This window comes from Dreissena polymorpha, chromosome 8 (genome assembly GCF_020536995.1).
Source record: "Dreissena polymorpha isolate Duluth1 chromosome 8, UMN_Dpol_1.0, whole genome shotgun sequence".
NCBI classification, from domain to species: Eukaryota; Metazoa; Mollusca; class Bivalvia; order Myida; family Dreissenidae; genus Dreissena; species Dreissena polymorpha.
In genome coordinates this window covers 25,104,541-25,122,710 of record NC_068362.1, presented here as the reverse complement: position 1 = coordinate 25,122,710, position 18,170 = coordinate 25,104,541, and the positions used below count along the sequence as shown (strand labels likewise).

The following is an 18,170-nucleotide window of genomic DNA, read 5'->3' as shown; positions in this document are numbered from 1 at the left end:
TTTCAAAGTCATGCTAAATATTTCACGACTGGTAAATTATTAAATAGACGACATATTGGTTCAGAAATTCGATGGAGTGCTTCGCAAGTGGCAATCATTTTGCAGTGTCTTATAATAAAACATTTTGTCACCCACTTACCTGATATTGCTTCGTTAGCCATATTTCTTTTCGTCAGAAGGATACGGTGCTCTTGTCAGAAGTATAACATTTTGACGGTGAGCGGTATAGTTGTGGTAATCGCCCTATCATCGTGCTATATATTGTTGGCGTTCATTATCAAAGTAGGGACATGTCATTAAGTAATGTTTGTCTGTACATAGCTGGTTTGCATTGCATAGGTGGCATAGACATTCATCAAAAGGGATGCCGTCATAACGGCCAGTTTCTACAGGGAGGGAATGGTTGGCGGTGCGGAATCGATAAATGTACGAGGATGCTTCAGTGTCTATTTTGGTAAGGTATTGCTTAAGTACGTGGTTTCTTTTAAATCTACTGTAAATTCGCCATTTATTACTTATTTGTAATTCAGCGTGCCAGGTTTTTTTGAATTGGTCTATACACGTTTGCTTGATGAGTAAGTGGATATTATTGTGTGTTATGTGTGCTTGGTTATCCCATATGTCAGGCCTTCCAGCGGAAGTAAGGATTTCTTTGATTTTATTTAACCATTTAAAATATTGATTAGGCGTTGATAGCATGTGTTTATAAATCAGGAAGGACATTTTGCTTTCTTTGCCTGAAACAATTCTACTCCAGAAGGATATCATTCTGGTTTTTATGTTAATGCTGAGTCGTTAGCGACCTAATTCACCATATAAAAAATTTATTGGTGTTGACATACGTCATTTTGTATTTTTTCTCATGAAGTCTTTGTGTACTTTTTCTAATATTTCTAAATTGTCATAACCAAAGACTTCAGAGCCGTAAGTGAGTATAGGCAGAACAGTGTGGTCAAAGAGTTTAATTGTTAGGTCAATGGGTAGATTTGCATTGTTTGTATGGGTCCAAAGAAGGTGCATGGCTTTTGCTGCTTGTTCTTTAACATGTTTACGTGCATTCAAGAAAGAGCCATTACTAGAAAAAGTTATTCCTAGATAATGATGTGTATTTGTAATTTCTGTGCTATTGTTGCCACATTTAAATTGGAAATTCCTTGTTTGTCTTGCGCCAAAGACAACTATTATTGTTTTGTTTAAATTGACATCAAGGTGCCAGTTTTTACAACAATTATTAAACGTATCGAGACTCTTTTGTAGATCTTCAGCTGTATTGGATACAATGACCGTATCGTCTGCGTACAGAAGGATCAGGAGCCAAAGCCATGATACTGCAGTATTGGGATCACCAAGTCCAATCCCATTGGATCCATTTGATTGCAGGTATGAATGTATGTCATTATAGAATAACGAAAAAGCACTGGCGATAGATTTTCGCCTTGTCTGACCCCAATTTCTGATAAAAAGAACTCAGAGTATGAACTGTTACAGGAGATACATGATTTTATGTTATTATAAATATTTTGAATGACCCTAATAAAGTTACCATTGATATGTGTGTCAAGTAATTTATGCCAAAGTCCAGTTCTCCACACTTTTTCGAACGCCTGCGAGAAATCTATAAATGTGCAGAATACTATTTGTTTGCGTTTTTTAGGATATCAATTAGAGCATGTAAAGTAAAAATATGGTCTGCACAGGAGTAGCCCTTGCGGAGGCCAGCCTGGTTTTCGTCTAGTATATTATTTAGTTCTAAAAAGGAGTTCAGCCTTTGGGTTAAGACTGAAGTAAAAAGTTTCCCCAAACAGCCAAGGATTGTTATAGGTCTATAGTTACTCGGTACATTGGGGCTGCGTTTGTTTTTGAAAATGGGTATTATAAATCCCTCAAGCCATGTCAGATGGATAATCCCTGATTGTAACACACAGTTAAATAGTTTACAATAAAACGGAAGCATTATATCTTTTGTAGACTTAATGTATTCATTAAGTATTTGGTCAGATGGGCTAGGTGCTTTAGAATTTTGTAATTTTGTTATACATTTGAGTATTTCGCTTTCAGTTACTTCTGCATTTAGGAAATCATTTGTATCAGGGATGCTTTCAGATTCATAGTTGAAACGATCATCATAAATAGAGGAAGTATTGATCTCTTTAAAATGTTCAAAAAATAGCCCAGTAGATTGATAGTTTGTTTCTTTAGCTTTGGTTTTAAGACTTCTAAGGAATTTACAGTATCGTTTGGGGCTTTTTTCATTCATCACCCTTAGTTTAACACTGGAATACTGTTTTTCTCTTTCCATGTAGAAATTAATTGTTCTTTTATAGTTTTTACTAGCATTTTGATTTGCAGTTTAGTATCATGGCTTTTCGAGTTATTGTATCTTGCTTTAGCCTCATGATACTAATGTATCTGTGGCAGCTTTGTGAAAAATTCTCTGTAATTAATGTGTTATATAATCTAGGGTTTGCTGTGACTGGGGTAAGGTGTTAAGGCTAGAATATATTTCATCAAGCCTTGACAAGTCAATGTTGCTAATGAATTGGGCTGATTGGTGAGGTTGCCAAGGGGGGTAATTTGGTGTTTTTGGTTTGTCTGATTTTTTCACATGGGGCAGAGTAAGTTCAATTTCCCAAGATAAAGCATTATGTCCATCAGAGTACAGTGGGTCAGTCTTTATAATTTCAAAGTTATTTATAAAGCTAAAACTTTCAGCTGTTGCTAGCACATAATCAATTACTGAATTGTCTCTGCATATAATCAATTACTGATTTTTCTCTAACTGTATAGGCGCCGGTGGTTTTGTCCTTAAACAATCTGCCATTTAATATAAAAATGTTATTAATTTTACAAATGTCAAGTAGTAAGAAGCCATGTGAATTGGTGTGTTTGTCCATGGAGTTTCTGGTCAAAGGATTGACATATTTTTTGGAAGAGTGTGTTTGTAAAGATCGTTTTGCAGTTCAGGGTCAATTCCAAAAAGTTCATTAGTATGATGGTCGGGTAAGGTGTAGTCTCTAAGTGTGCCTACCCTGCTATTCGCATCACCAGCTAGGAAAACATACTTGCAGTTATTGCAATATGTGATTACTTCATCCTCTAGAATGCTCAATTTGTCAGTGTTAAAGAAGCGTGAGTTTTAAGGGGTTATGTACATAGCTCAAATGATTATATCTTGTTCCGGACCAAGGATTTGCTTATCAATTTTCAACCAAAGGACATAATCTGTGGAATTCTGGAGTAATGTTACAAAAGGGGACAAACAGTCTCTGATATAAACCCCAATGCCTCCAGACTTTCTTTTATATGCTTGTGAACGGTGCTTGTACAAAAAAAAAAAAGAAATTTCGTACATCAAGGATATCTGTTAAGTCAGCATGCGTTTCACAGACACAAAAAATATCATAAGTGTTTATAAGTTCTACACATTCGGGTATATGAAGTCTTTTCTTCAGTCCACTCACATTTAAACTTCCTAATTTCATGCAATTGTTTTTCAGATGCGGTTCATAATGTCTTCCGCCGGGTTTCTAGTTGGCAGTACCCGGGCCGTGTGTGTTACTAGGAATATCCCACGGCCATTGGATTGTAGTCGAGGGCTTGAATGCCGGAGGCTGTCGGGATGTGTCGGGCTGGCGACTTGGTGGTTTCCTGCTGGGAACGTGTTGGCGAGGATTCCTTTTTCTAGACGGCGAGGGAGATTGTTGTTTACGTGGAGTTCTACGCCTCAAGAGACCAGAAGACATTCTAGTGAAACATGGATATGATGTGTTATAATATGTTGTTTATGTATTTATATCAATACAGATATCGATTTAGATTTGCGTTTTTTAAAATAAACTTTAGCTATTGTAAACTATTGGAAACTAATCGATACACAGATAATTAACTCATTCTGATTAGCACAGAATTAACTCATATTTTTACTCATATATCTCTTTCTCTTCAATTATTATGTTTGATTATGTAACATGTATATCGTCAAATAAATACAATATCGAACCGAGTTCTTTGTTTCACATTGGGGCCGTATTTACCGACTTTAAAACTGACTTTGGGGACGTTTTGACCAAAGTGGGGCTTTTTTGACTCGTTTTGACTAGGGGACGTTTTTACCTGGGGCCGTTTTGACTAGCTACCTTACCTATAGCTAAATGTACCGATGACATTCATTAGTTGAATGTATCTCCTTTAGCCAATCAAATAGCGCAGTTTATCACTTAATTAACAGTCAATGAAGCGTGCAGTTTAGCTGGCGAAGGTTATATCGTCTGTACGCATGCCAATCACACAATCGACAGCTTTTTATGGCTTAAATAGAGGCATATGACAGGAAATACACAAGTTGATTGAAACTGTAAGGTACGGTGGCGTAAAGGGGGCATAGGCAATATTTTATCTGGCAGTCTCTGTGACATGCGCACGTCGTAACTATGAAGTCATAGAAATAGTAAAATAAAATATTTCCTATGTCCCCTTTATGCCGCCGTAGTAAGGGGCTCATTTTTGTTTAAATCGTATCTAGCCAGCCAGCTGGGGGGGGGGGAGGGGCTTTAGCCCCCTAGCCCCCATCTAAATACGCCTCTGAATAAATACGACTTTTAACGTATAGCGAGTCATAATCGCATTTATTATTATTATTATTATTTGTAGTATCGCTAATATTTCCAATAAAAACCGTAGCTTTATGTGGGTAATTGGTCAAACTTATGTTTGTATATACACGCGCAGTTGCTGTCAAGGTGCCTGTACCACGTGACTTTTTCGGCTATGTGGGACAATCGGATGTCAACAAACCATCGCTTCAGGTAACGTTTTTGATTATTTCTTCATTAAATCAAAACCATTTTAAAAAAAAACAAAGACGAGAGCCCGGTCATTGTCAAAATACACAACTGTATTAAGTTTTCGCAAAATTAATTTAGTTTTTTTTCCCCAAAAAGTGCAACCGCGCGTTTGAAAAGACACGAATTGAAATGCTATGTGTGGTATATTTTTTATTCAATCAACAAAAACGTTCATTATAATATTGTCGAAGGTTTAAACAAATAGGGCGGACATTGTAATTCTTCATAAAGAAGCTACATACATTGTATGTTTGCACAAATACTTCTGATTCGGAGTGTGTGCTTAAAAATGCAATAATGCTATGTGTGGGACACGTTTTTGAAATGCTATGTGTGGTATACAAACTAAACTAGAGAATCGAAAGATTGACATAAACATCAATAATATTTTAAGTCTGTCTAAATAACAAAAGTTGGCCAATAAAAAATTGTTGGTACTGTTTTGCGTGCTTACAATATGATAATCACGACGTTCATGTTACTCAAAATTATCATGATTGTCGATTATTTATATTCATATGTTTTACTTGTAGAATGCCATTTGTTTGGGAACAGTGTGGTACAGAGGTCAAAACACAGTCGGGAATCTCCAAACACATAGCCACCCACGCACGAGAAGGAAAACATTTATGTTGCGGCAAACCTTTTCTTGTGAGTTTCTATAAAATTGATTGTTACAAAATGTTAAATTTTCAGTGAATTGTTACTTCAAACTAAGGCACTTGTTTAATACACAAAATCGTAAGGATTGTTTGTGCAAGGTGTCATGTGAATATAATTGTAACAAAATTACAAAAAGTGTTATTGAACTTATGATTGTGTGCTTTTTATCAGGAATGTGTGAACAAATAAGACCGTAACGAAAGTTCTTAAATAAGCATAACGAGATAATACAGTATTATTTAAACAAATAGACAAAAGGATCAATAACTTATTTTTCTGTAAAATCATGTATTCATATCTAAAACCTATTGAACTATCTTATATATCACGCATGACAATTAATTTTTTTATAAGTTTTACAATTTATTTCATGTGTATTTTGTTCTTTTCAGGGAGATTAAAGTATTTTGGCAGCACCTTCAAGAGACGTACTGGTATCTTGATCAATGAAAAGTTGTCATATATAGTAAATGTTCAAAAGTTTAAAAGACTTTGTTTTGTTACCAGATGGTAAAATTATTGCAGTGAAAGTAAACTATCAAAGTAAATATTAAATACACATTTGACAATTCAACAAATTGAACAACATGTATTGTTTATTACTTGGTGCGGTGGTTACAAGATCTTGCAGCCCCTTTCATGACCAGGTCGAATGAGTATTTTCATTAAACATCTTACACTATTTTCAGTTAATCAGATTTCATTTGAAATTGAGTTCATGAAGTATTAATACAATTAAATATGTTTGTTGGTATAATAAACCCCCAAAGCCAATACTTTTTTGCGATGATCTTTTGTTACGTGTTAATTAGATCATTTATATGTTTGTATAGCAAGATTTGTTACTTTGCGAATACCGATGTACTTCTTTATGGACTTGGTGCTTTAATTTCTATTGTAACATGTGCATGCTGGTTTTAAAGCAATGTTATTATTAATGAAGTGTTTGTTTTGATATACTTAAGATATTCATATGGAGATGATATTAGAAACTAAATGAACTTAATAGACCACAAACAATTATCATTGGATTTATATTGTTATTTGTTATGAAACATTTGTTTTATTAACATATATACTCAGATTGTATATTCATCTACTCAATTTCATTAATAACATAGATACAAAGCACATAAATATACACAAATATCAATACATACACTTTGTTTTAATTATGCCAAAATACATATTAAATGGTATGTTTGCATAGTTAGTTGAAAAAGCTTTCCGTAACCATCACAGAATGAAGCTGGGTCCGTCTCTGTCACTGTGGTTTTGATAATTAACTTGCCGCATAACACCTTCCGTGTGGTTTGATGGTGTTCATCTAATTCTAACACAGCTTAGCGCCTTAAAGCGTTACAAATCCTTCGACTAATCCTTGTCAAGTCTGAAAAAACAACAGAAGTAAAACCCATTTTAAAGCAAGAGCTTTTACTTTCTTTGTCATACATTTATAAAAAAAGGACCGAATTTAATAATCAGGCAGAAATATCAATCATGATATTTTTTTCAAGACAATAATTAAAAAAAAATTATAGTTCAACATAACGTGTTTGTTAAAAAAGACCATTGGTTGGATAACAATTACGCAGTGTATTCTATTTAAAATTTATGTTCAATTAAACTTAAATTGTTTAAACATTACACAATTACTTCAGTATTCCATCAAGTAACATTTGGTTAATTTGATATATTTTCAGTACAGACTGAAGTATATGTTTTAGATTCTTACAAAACTGTGTTCAGATTAAATGCAGAACTGACGGGAAAATTCTTGCATACCACACATAGCATTTCAAAAACGTGTCCCACACATAGCATTATTGCATTTTTATACACAGACTCTGAATCAGATGTATATGCGCAAACATACAATGGATGTAGCTTCTCTATGAAGAATTACAATGTCTGCCCTATATTTTTAAACCTTAAATAATATTATAATGAACGTTTTTGTTGATTGAATAACAAATATACCACACATAGCATTTCACTTTGTGTGTTTTCAAACACGCGGTTGCACTTTTTGGAAAAAATACTTAATTAATTTTGCGCAAACTTAACACAGTTGTGTATTTTGACAATGACCAGGCTCTCGTCTTTGTTTTTTGAAAATGGATTTGAATTAATGAAGAAATTATCAAAAACGTTACCTGAAGCGATGGTTTGTTGACATCCGATTGTCCCACACATAGCCGAAAAAGTCATGTGGTACAGGCACCTTGTGCTGTACAATACGAGAAAATCACACCTTCTTTTCCAAGGACAAATCATTTTTTCTCACAAAACCGTTAGTTATATTTACTCTAAATAACTATTGAAAAGGTCGGGTTAAAGTATAATTCGGTTATATGGATGGATAGCAAACCTGCAAAATCACTGAAAGAATCAGGGCGATCGCTTAATTAATCTTTCAACAATGAAACGGAGTTAAAAAAAATATTTCTAAATTGTGTTTATTAAATTAATTAATCTGTTAAATCCCTGTAATTTTAAAAGAGCAGTTTAGATTAGTTTATAAGAAAATGTAATACGTTATGTGTGATGCAATAAAACCATGATCAATAATTAAACTTTTGGTATAATTTGATACACCAAAGCAAAATCACAGGAAATACATACAATTGCAAATTGTCTACTTTCTCTTGGGATTGTATTTAATGACGAAAGCGCGGCAGTGGCTTGTTTTACAGGAAGAAGCTATGTAAAAGTTAAACCATTATCGTGCGGTCACGATCATGAAACAATTCTCTGTTTTACCATACATTTATATTCAATTTTGAGGACATATACCAGAGGGGGTAATCACGTGACAAACAATATGGCGACGACCATGCCGACAAAAACGTAAAAAGAGCTGCGAATCCGATAGTGAGAACATGTCATCGAAACAATTCAAATATTGCGGACCATTGACAAGCGACATTCTTGGTGAAGTTCATAGTGTTCTATATGAGAGTTACCTTGAGAGTTACATTGACAGTGATTCGGAATGTAGTGAGTGTGAGGATATACAGTTTTCGATAGTATTGCATCAACAGTGCAACCACTCGGTAACAAGTAGCCAACGGAAGACGCCAACGGTACAAATATGGCGGGAGTTCATTCTATATCTCCAGGTAAAATTTCTCAGCAACCACCTGTCATGACAGAAAAGGAACATTTATCATTTATTGTTAGCACTGTGAATAAGACAAAAGAAGGCCAGGACTCTATGCAAGCTTTATTTGAGGCTAAAGTGGACTATTTGAAATCAGAGTTAATTACAAATATATACTCTAAAGTACAAACTAAAATTAGAATTGACCGAGAGCATTTCAGAAGAAACCCGCCGGGTCAATGGGGAATTGACAACAATTCAGCTCATGCAGTCTTGATTGGACACCCTGGAGCAACAAAGATCAACCCTACAAGATTACGAATTACCTGACCAATCCACCGCTAATCATGGTAATCCTTTACATGACCCAAATCGCACCTTGACAGCTAGCGGAATCCATGTCAATGAAAATTTGATCCAAACAGCACAGGAACTTGTAAATTCGCTAGGAGCGGAGGTCAAGTCACAGGTTACCGCTACAGATGCTATCCGTTTACCTGCAAGATTTAATGACAGACCACCGATTTTGAAATTCAGTATAGGTTCAATTGAAAAAAGTGTTGTTTCTAAGAAACAAACCCCAATTAAGATTCATACAACAGTATAAACATGTACAGGTTCGCAGCAGTAAATCTAGAATAGAACGTATCTTGAAATCTTCCTCATGGGCATTCATTGCGCGTTGACGCCAGTGGACGCATTAAACAATGCGTACAACAACAGGCAACCCAGGAGCCAATACAGATTGATATAGGCCAGGTACAGGACGCTGGTCTCTAGGATGCACCCCGACCCAAATCTTTAAGTCTTGCCCATCATAACGTACGAAGTATTTGGCTGGACGCCATGCAATACTGATTTACGCATTCATCTAGTGAATAATCTGAATAGTGATATTTTATCAATATGTGAAACGCATCTAGGCGGAAACATTGGATTAAACTTACCAGGTTACACGTGGATTGGTTAAAATATACAATATATACATGTTAATGCACCAAAACCGTCGGGCGGTGTAGGTCTGTTAGTGAAATCATGGCTGTATAAAGAATATGAAATTTCTATCGTGGACAAATCACTGGATGGAATACTGGGCGTTACATTTGTTCATAAAAGTACAGATTACGATTTCAATGTATTTGCATGTTATTTTCCACCAGAAAAGTCAACCCGTGGTCGTGATGCCCAAAATGTTTACGTTCACTCGCTCTCGCAAATTTACATAAATCGAGAAAGTGACGGAATATTCCTAGCAGCAGATTTCAATGCTCTAATAGGGTCGGATATAATCGGTGATTTCGAAAGTATCCCACCTAGGGACGTGCTGGATAAGTCGATAAACCAGCATATACTTGAATTTTTAAACGATGCTAAATTTTGTGTTTTAAATGGTAGATATCATAATAATAACTGGACATCAATTTCCCGGCGAGGTAGAGCGGAAGTAGATTACATCTGTGTTCCAAACGACCAATTCACAAAGTGCATTTCATTTAAAGTTATACCAATGCAAGATATTGTATAAATTGCGGATAACAAGGGCTACTGGGCGAAAGATCACGATTACCTGATCACTAAGCAATTATAACAGAATTCCACACAGTGAATACAAACAATGATGGTCATCAGTCGTCTGCTAGTCAGGAGGTCAGACGACAACGGTACAAAGTGAGAACCGTTCCAGATAATTTCATGGATAGCGTTAACGCGAGATTGGCAATTATTGACCGTATCTCAAGAATTGAAACTTACCGAGAAACACAAAACGATATGGATATCATACATAAAGCAACCTATGTGAAACAATAACCGACGAAATGAACAGAACATTACCCAAACATGAATTACGAAACCCCGATACGCATCATCGCTACGCTGAAAGAACTGTTTCAACTTATTTTTGACACTGGCATCATACCATCGATTTGGCGAAAGTCACTTATTTGTCCTATCTATCCTTAAGGACCCTTTATCTGATCCGCGGATTCCTTTGTACTACCGAGGAGTAAGTCTGCTACCCTGTGAGAGCAATCTTTATACCGGATTCATTAATAAACGTTTGACACGGCATATGGACGAGAACGAAAAATCCTTGAAGACGAAAAGAACGACGTTCCGGCGTAATCGTTCATGCGAAGACCACGTTTTTTAACTTAACGGCATCATAGGTAAAAATACGATGGTATTTAAGGCGTTCATTGACTTGCGTAAATGCTTCGACTTAATCGACATTGCCAAGCTTCTTTACAAACTGCTACTAAACGGCATTGGTGGCAAAGTATATACGTCAATTAAAAACATTTACCAACATTCGACTGCTAGTGTCCGCGTCAATCACAAGTTAACGGACAGGTTCACGCGCCAGCCAATCAATCTAGAAGTAGCCAAACAATCCATCAATGAACTACATAATACTGATTGGCGTTTACAAGTAACCCATGTTTCCAAATTACGAACATACATCCAATTTAAGACTGACTTTGAAAATAAATCGTATCTTAATCTTAATTTAAAGCGAAATGAGCGGTCTCTTCTCGCAAAGCTTAGATGTGGTATTCTGCCACTCCGCATAGAAACCGGGCGGTATGTTGGTGAGGCGCCAGAACAGAGACTCTGTTAACTATGTAACACTGCTTCAGTTGAAGATGAAATGCACTTTGTATTTGAGTTGAGTCAAGATAAAAGACTATGTTATCTTAGTGAAATTATTACAAGTGATGAATGCATGAACATGAGAGACTGTGATTAATGTGTAAGCCTTGCAAAATATCACACCAGGAGATTAGCAAAGTATTTAGTAGCCTCATATTTGAAACGTATGGGCAATTTATTCCATATATGAAGCAATTATAATGTTTATCCGTTAATATAAGCCATTTTTGTTGTGAATGATGACTCTATTTATAAAATCATATCGTAAGCAATGTCGATGCGATAATTGTTAATTAAATCATTGATAAGATACGTTGAACGTTACTTGCATGCTGCTGTTACACTTCATTCATGTAAAGTATATGTATAACACATTAGTATAGTATACAAGTGACGTTTTGTTACTGTTGTATGTTCTGAATTCATCGGTCTCATACTTAAAACCGTGATATTGTTTATTTTCTTGAAGTGTAAATCGTGATCATTCGGCTCTATTAAGAATACACTTTTATTTGAATATTACAATAAATATTAGATTGTTTTCATGTTTCATTCTTGTAGTTTGAATTTTCGTACAAGGTTGATTATTTTGATCACTACATATACTTTGAAGTATGAGTTTTGATTTAAGTCAAATTATGTATACAAATATAACTTGATTGAATTCAGAACTTACATGCCGCTATTATTGGCTCTATATGAAATATCATGGAATGTGATTAAGCAGGAATATACTCATTTACTTTACTTAATGACAATTTAGCACAGATATTTCGCCTAATTACAATGAAGACTATTTTGATTGACGTCTGAATTTGTGATATAAACATGTCAATAATTCTTGATATACTGTTACTGACCATTGAATCGCTTACTTATTTTTTTATCATGTATTATGTGACTTATAGGCCCGTTTGGGCCGGGTGCATGCCTTTTTGTAATTGTCTGTTGGTATTTCTATATATGTTTTCACATGTCACTTTAATACAATATTTACTTACTTACTTACTTTACTGCATTGATTGTTTCAATGCCGATCACTTTCCAGCCATATCAGCAATACAGTCACTCTTTATCTCGACTTTACTCGCTGCGAATTTTCTTAGCGGATGCTGTAATTTTGTTACCCGCTTATAAATTTCGCCATCTTGTTTGTAACGTGATATACCCCTCTATATACAATGTTCAGTTATACCATCATATACGGGGACACCCTACATAGTTCGATAGCGATCATAAAGTAATCTCGTATTTGGATTAAATCGGGTAAGGAATGAAACACGTTACCTGATATTAAACCATTTAGTTTCTCATGTGAGTATAAACGATATGGGTGCAACTGTTCAAAATATGTTGCTATGTGTCACAATGTTATGGGGTTTCTCCATTCAATATGTTGCATTCCTCGTATTAACTTGTTTTCAAATAGATGGGGAAATTTGAAAACATGTTTAATCTACAAAACAATCAATTTAATATTTGTAATGTGCTATTGTTTTAATGTCAAACAACGAAAGATGTGGAAATATTTATTCCCTTAAAAAATCATTTTATCCTGATGTGTTAATTAATTAATTACGAGCATAAAGTGCGTTCCTCGCACAAACGACGGAAGTTGCGGTGATATTATCCGATTGTTCAATTTTAATTTCCTTACGCTGTATTTAAAAAGGAATAAAATGAGTCTTGTTACGTGTATTAAATCATTATTTGTCAGCGTTGATATCTAATTTATACTTATATTAGTATAAATATCTAATTTATACTTATATTAGTATAAAGAAAGTCAGTGGTTGCATGCCATGCCATGGATTGTTTAACATACAGTGTATTGCTGTGTATTCAGGCTTTATGTCTAGGCGGTAGGTGTTTTATTTAGTATATGTATAACAGTTCCCTAACTTATAATCAGATATAGCTGTCTTCAATTAATAAGTTTATTAGTATATGAGTATCTGTTTATGATATAAGGATCAATTCTGGTTATAATTTAATACATAACAAATTGAAAGCAATCGATTACTACAATATACATACAAATAAATTTCCAAGTTACATGTGCATGGGTAAATGGATTTACTGGTTGCGCTGCGTCCTTTAAGTTAACTATTTGAATCACTATTTTTTAACTGCGTATTGTGTACTTTATTTTATCAACATAAATGAAGAAACGAATGTTACTGCGTCCAAGGCAGAGTAAAAAATGTATTCTGATACTTGTAAATATTATTGTTTTAACATTTTTGTCGTTTATTCATTTGACTTTTTTTGTCATTTCTTATTTGCAATCTCCAGAAGGGTTGTTCCCTTGTAACATACGTAACTCGTTCGATCATCTGATTGTAATCACGCCCGTACTTGTGGTTATCTGTTTTCTTGCCAAATGTCACAAGGCGCGTGCATCGATGGCGTTATGCCAGCAGTATCGGGACTCGATTGTGCTTGTTGTCTTCTTATCGGACATAAACCCGAGGATATTCAGACTCACAAACATTTGCTGAAAAAAAGACGTCTGTTAAGGTCAAAGTACTGTCCTTTTCCATCCATACTGTCTATATGTAGAATAACGTCTGTATTAATATCTGGAACACATCCGCTTATATAACACACGAGACATTCAAAGTTTAGGGTTAGGTTTGAGCATCCCAGAATGCGGGAATTTTATCGAAAAGCTTAAATTATCGAAATCGGATACATACAACCAGTGACTTGTGTGTTGTGTTTCTGTCGAACTTTCTGTGCTGTTGTAGCTATGCTTCAAATGACGTTTATTACAAATAAAAAATGATAGAATACGTTCTGTCGGTCATTGTTCTGCTAGTATGTCTCTCGCCCTCAATTTTGTTATGCACGTGCATTGTGTTATATTGATAAGGAAGCTATTTATGTGTTTCAACGATCCTTTGTGATTGTCTGAAGCAAACATCACTGTATCTTCCGTTCAGCGCAATTGTTCAGTCCTGATTGATAAATATGCCTTACATCAACTTCAAGTCGCCGCACCGTGCTTATATGCTTCATGATCTCAAAACAGAGTTTAATAATGCAGCACGAACGTATGCTGAAGTTTCCTTGATACCAATGGTTAGATAAGCAAACGCCAGAGTATTAATGTGGTTTAAGGCATGACCTGATTGTTTTTAGAAATGCACTTGTTTAAAGAAGCCTTTATATTTTGAAAATGTTGTGATGCGTTTTATCCGCTGTCCCGATAGAACAGCTGTTGGTATACGCGCTTGTCATCTAGGCGACTTGGGTTCAATGCCCGTTCCCGGAAGCATGTGGATTCGGTTAATGGACCCCGGACATGTGGGGTTTCTTTCGGCCCCAATACCACAATACCTTTAATAATGAAATTCTTTCATTTCCAAATTTGTTACTGGCTATTGGAACAGTAATTAACAAATTTGACTTCATGTTCTTGAGTCTAGTAACTTAAGTACGTAGTAGAGCTGTTACACACTACTGTTACCCACATATAAAGACGGTGTGTCTGAGTGATGACAAATAGTCTTCAAGAGATCGAAATGATTCCTCAATACCACGTGTGTCATTATTCTAAAAGGATTGTGAAATGTATAAAAGGGAGAAAGTCCGAAATACTGTTTCAATGTATTTTTTATAAGCTGCGCAAGCTTTCAAATGTGCTGAGCCATCATTAGTAGATTCATGTGAGCTCATTTTACTTTAATACATCAAAGGCTTTCTTGTCTCTTGAAACAAAAATTGATTGATCGATATTTATTGTCATCAGACCGAGGGTTAAAGCGTCAGTCAGTGTTTAAATTAACGTCAGAAACAACAAAGCCGGTGTCCTTTATTGATGTTTTGTCATTTATCGATTTATGTATATGTTTTTCTGCGTGATGCGTTTCTACCTTTTTACGACTTCCAGGAGAATTTTTTAGAGTCGTTGATTTGTTTTAAGTACATTATTTTTTTAATGTAGATTATACAAGTTTACATCATAGACATATACACACATACAAATATCGCGATCATTTTTGGCAACTGCTAAAGAGTTTGTATTCAGAATTATTCTTAGTTGTGAAAGCAATTCAAATATGGACAACACACAATTAAATGCATGGTTAGTATTTCATAAAAAATATTTCAACTATTTGCACTTTCAACAATAACTTTAAACCCTATTTGATTAAAAGTATTTCCATGTTTTCTAAAATTGTCTTGTGGAGCATGAATCCTATTGATTAAAACACAATGAAGCCATAGTTAAGGCATAGAGCAAGCACCAGTGTTTTCTTGTTTTATACTAACCTATTTGAATTTGTGTTCGCCTTTTCGGAAAATAGATAAGTTGCAAGAGGTAGGAGTTTCGTTCAGGGCAAACACATCGTACATGCAAGTTAAACTCGCATTATTCTGATTTTGTACATATTCATTTTCGTATTAATTGCTTTTTGTGTCAAAATGTGTTTCCGTGAGAATATGGGCCTTTTTGTTATCCATATGTTGTATATTGCAAATATGTAATCGGTTTGATCATTTTATTAAAGCATCAAACGTTACGTTAGAGAAAACGTTATTAGGGACAGATCCAATACGACATGAGCTGTTGTGTTCCTGGCTCTTTGAGCCCACCGACTTTGCCATATTCAGAAAGAATCAGTTGGAGACTTTCAAAGATATCGTATTTATATCAAATGACTGCACGTTTATACCATCGACTTTTCCAAATGGCATGACGTGTGGCTGCATAAACTCGACTTTGGCGCGATGCAATATTACACAGACGTTGGACAGTGATAATGTTGAGGAGTGGATGTGTGTAGTTCCTTACCAAGGACGAAAACAAAATAGCAATGTTATCCCTATAATTTATACAGGTAAACAGATTTATTCTTAGCAGCTGCAATCAATGTTGGTGCTGCTTTTCCTATTAATAATACTCCTACTTTTACGATTACTAAAACGACCAATGCTACTGTTTCTAAACAAATCTTATTACAACAAAGTTTATTGCTACTACCACTGCTAAACAATCGACGAATGAAGTATCAAACAAATGTACATGTTACGAAATAAATGTTACTATGCAACACATACTATTAGCAGTAATATTCTTGCTAAGATTTGGCTTTTCGTTTTTTTTTCAAAGAACTCCGTACGTCGTTGATGCAAGCAAATGACCACGGGACAACAACTAAAACACGTGAGCCAAAGCTTTTTTTTAAATTGGGTATTTTCTTTTAATAATATAATTTCAACTGTATACATGTAAGTAATAAAATGTATAGTATTTGTGGTTTTCATATATGATTTTTTTCGAAAATCGAATTTGACCGAATTAAGGATCCGTGTATACAGCTTTACTACATATAGTTATGTTAAACTGTTAGGGTTTTATGCAAACGAACATTAAGAATAATGTAAACTGGTATGTGAAAAGATCAATTATAAATAACTCTCACATGGATATTAAACACAATGATAGCTCAGACTTACGTTGCGTGTATGCTTGTGTTATATATGATCTATACTTTGTTGCATAAATACGGTTTTAGTGAAAGAGTAAGCCTAGATATGTTTTAGCCTAACCCCAAACATTCTTTAGAAATAAGTATATTTACGAAAAGCATGTATTACGTGATCTTAGCAATCGGAGAAACACAGATATAATCATATCTTAATTTTTGATATTCTTTTTACTTAGATTGCTTATGTAAAAATACAGTGCTAGTTGCATTGTGATGGCTATGGAACAACGGAGTAATCCATTCGTACCTTGATATATATTGCATTCGAGAGGCGTGTTCTTAGAACTTACAATAGAGAATATAGTCTTTCTGAGACGGGTCGGATGAATCGAAGTACGCACCGGCACTAACAGTATATTCTATCCATCGCACAATATTGTCTTAAGGTTGTTTGTTTTTAAAAACAAAACAAAAACAAACGACGCTCAATTGTAACAAAATAGCAGAGCTACAATCAAACAAACATAAATTAATTATGCGTCGTAATGTCGATTATTTTTGTGAACTTTAACAGGAACGCCACTCGAAATATTTCTGAATAATTCCAAACAAACGTAGACCAAGACAAAAAAAAACAAACATTTGCATCAATTTAATTTTAATAAGGATGAAACATTATAAAAAATCAAGTAGAAAACACACATTTTAGTGATCATTAATTGTTCCTCTAAGATCAAAATGGCTGCCGTTACAGTTAGTATGCATGAAGAATCCGATTTAACACGGTAGATCATATAATCATATTGAATGATTTTATTTGCTCTCATCAAAGATGGATTAAAAACAACGTTTCATCACATAGTGACCGAAACAAAAGTCCGTCATGGGGTAGTCGGGTAAACCTTGGTAGGCATGCGAAACCCAGAGTTTTCTTATATTGTATTATTTAGGATAATATGCATTTCTTAAGCAATTGATACCTTGTAAATGTATATTGCGCCATTTTAACATATGCTCTTAAATTGCACGGAATTATGTTCTGCGCTCTAGGTAACACGGATAAGCGACGTACTGTAAACGTATAGAAATTCGTCGGTATGAAATTTCGTGGTTTAATAAAAATCAACAAATTCGTTGACACGTAATTTCGTGGATTTCAATTTTTTGGGGAATACTGACCGTCATAATAATTAAACTTTCATCAAAACAACCAGAGTAATAACGAAGCATAATCTGCTAATCTGTGTTGACAGCAAGACTTGGGGTTAATGTGCACTGAAGCATGAAAGCGTTGCCGAATGCCAATGATTGTCGAAAAGATCGATAAAGCGGCGCACATGTGGGTCCCTGCTCGCTAATTGACATGACGCCTTATCTATGATCGCTCCGCCCACTTAATCACGTGGCTCAGCGGGTAGCAAACCTAGACAAGCTAACACCAAAATGGCTTCATTGCCTATATACTGCATG

At 34.9% G+C, this 18,170-nt stretch overlaps 1 protein-coding gene across 1 annotated transcript in view; it reads left to right on the top strand.

Moving 5' to 3' along the window:
• Positions 1–12,988: 12,988 nt before the first annotated feature.
• Positions 12,989–18,170, top strand: part of LOC127840808 (uncharacterized) — a 251,389-nt gene continuing 246,207 nt past the window's right edge. The window contains exons 1-3 of the mRNA XM_052369227.1: positions 12,989–13,124; positions 15,780–16,109; positions 16,382–16,435. Coding sequence (XP_052225187.1) covers positions 13,070–13,124; positions 15,780–16,109; positions 16,382–16,435 — 439 coding nt within the window. The 5' untranslated portion in view covers positions 12,989–13,069. The remainder of the gene's footprint in view (positions 13,125–15,779; positions 16,110–16,381; positions 16,436–18,170) is intronic.